This window comes from Myotis davidii, unplaced genomic scaffold (assembly GCF_000327345.1).
Source record: "Myotis davidii unplaced genomic scaffold, ASM32734v1 scaffold609, whole genome shotgun sequence".
NCBI lineage: Eukaryota > Metazoa > Chordata > Mammalia > Chiroptera > Vespertilionidae > Myotis > Myotis davidii.
The window spans coordinates 567,466-568,236 of NW_006300164.1; the positions used below are offsets into that span (position 1 = coordinate 567,466).

General features: G+C 68.7%; 1 protein-coding gene across 1 annotated transcript in view; it reads left to right on the top strand.

Moving 5' to 3' along the window:
* Nucleotides 1-771, top strand: part of TRAF2 (TNF receptor associated factor 2) — a 30,313-nt gene that overhangs the window by 28,359 nt on the left and 1,183 nt on the right. The window contains exons 10-11 of the mRNA XM_015572332.1: nucleotides 7-63; nucleotides 411-616. Of these exons, the coding sequence (XP_015427818.1) occupies nucleotides 7-63; nucleotides 411-616 (263 nt within the window). The remainder of the gene's footprint in view (nucleotides 1-6; nucleotides 64-410; nucleotides 617-771) is intronic.

Here is a 771-nt window from a genome sequence, read left to right on the forward strand (position 1 = left end):
GCCGAGGCCTGTGGCCGGCAGCACCGTCTGGACCAGGACAGGATTAAAGCCCTGAGTCACAAGGTGTGTGCCCGGGGCCGGAACGGTGGGGACAGCGCCTCCATCTCCAGCGCGGCCTCGGCCTCTGCAGAGCCCCTTCCTGACCTGTTCGCTGCTCACCAACGCAGGTCAGAGGGGCCGTGGACGTGCCCCCACTCTGTCCGGACAGCCTCCCCCTTGGGGCCAGGCACCAGGGGCTCGTGGGGCCGGAGCCAGACTGAGAGGCTGGCCCAGGGCAGCCTCAGGAGCACGGAGCTGGGAGAGGTGGGAGAGGTGACTTCATAGCACCTTCCTGGGAGATGGGAGTGGGCCCCCCGGGAATGGGGACAGGCCCATGATCCCCACGTCCGCCCGGGCTCCCCGGCCCCCAGGTGCAGCAGCTGGAGAGGAGCATCGGCCTGAAGGACCTGGCAATGGCCGACCTGGAGCAGAAGGTGCATGAGATGGAGGCGTCCACCTTCGACGGCGTGTTCGTCTGGAAGATCTCCGACTTCACCAGGAAGCGCCAGGAGGCCGTGGCCGGCCGCACCCCTGCCATCTTCTCACCAGGTGCCGTCTGGAACTTGCGTCCCCATGTCCCCGTCCTCCCCCCTCAACCCCCCCTCCCCGAGTCTCCCGTCCTGCTGAGGCCAGGAGCCATTGTGCCGCCCTGAGAGCAGGCAGCAGCGACCAGCCCTCCTGTGGTGGGAGCTCCGCCCCCACCTGGGCTCCTGGCCCCCTGCAGCCACTATG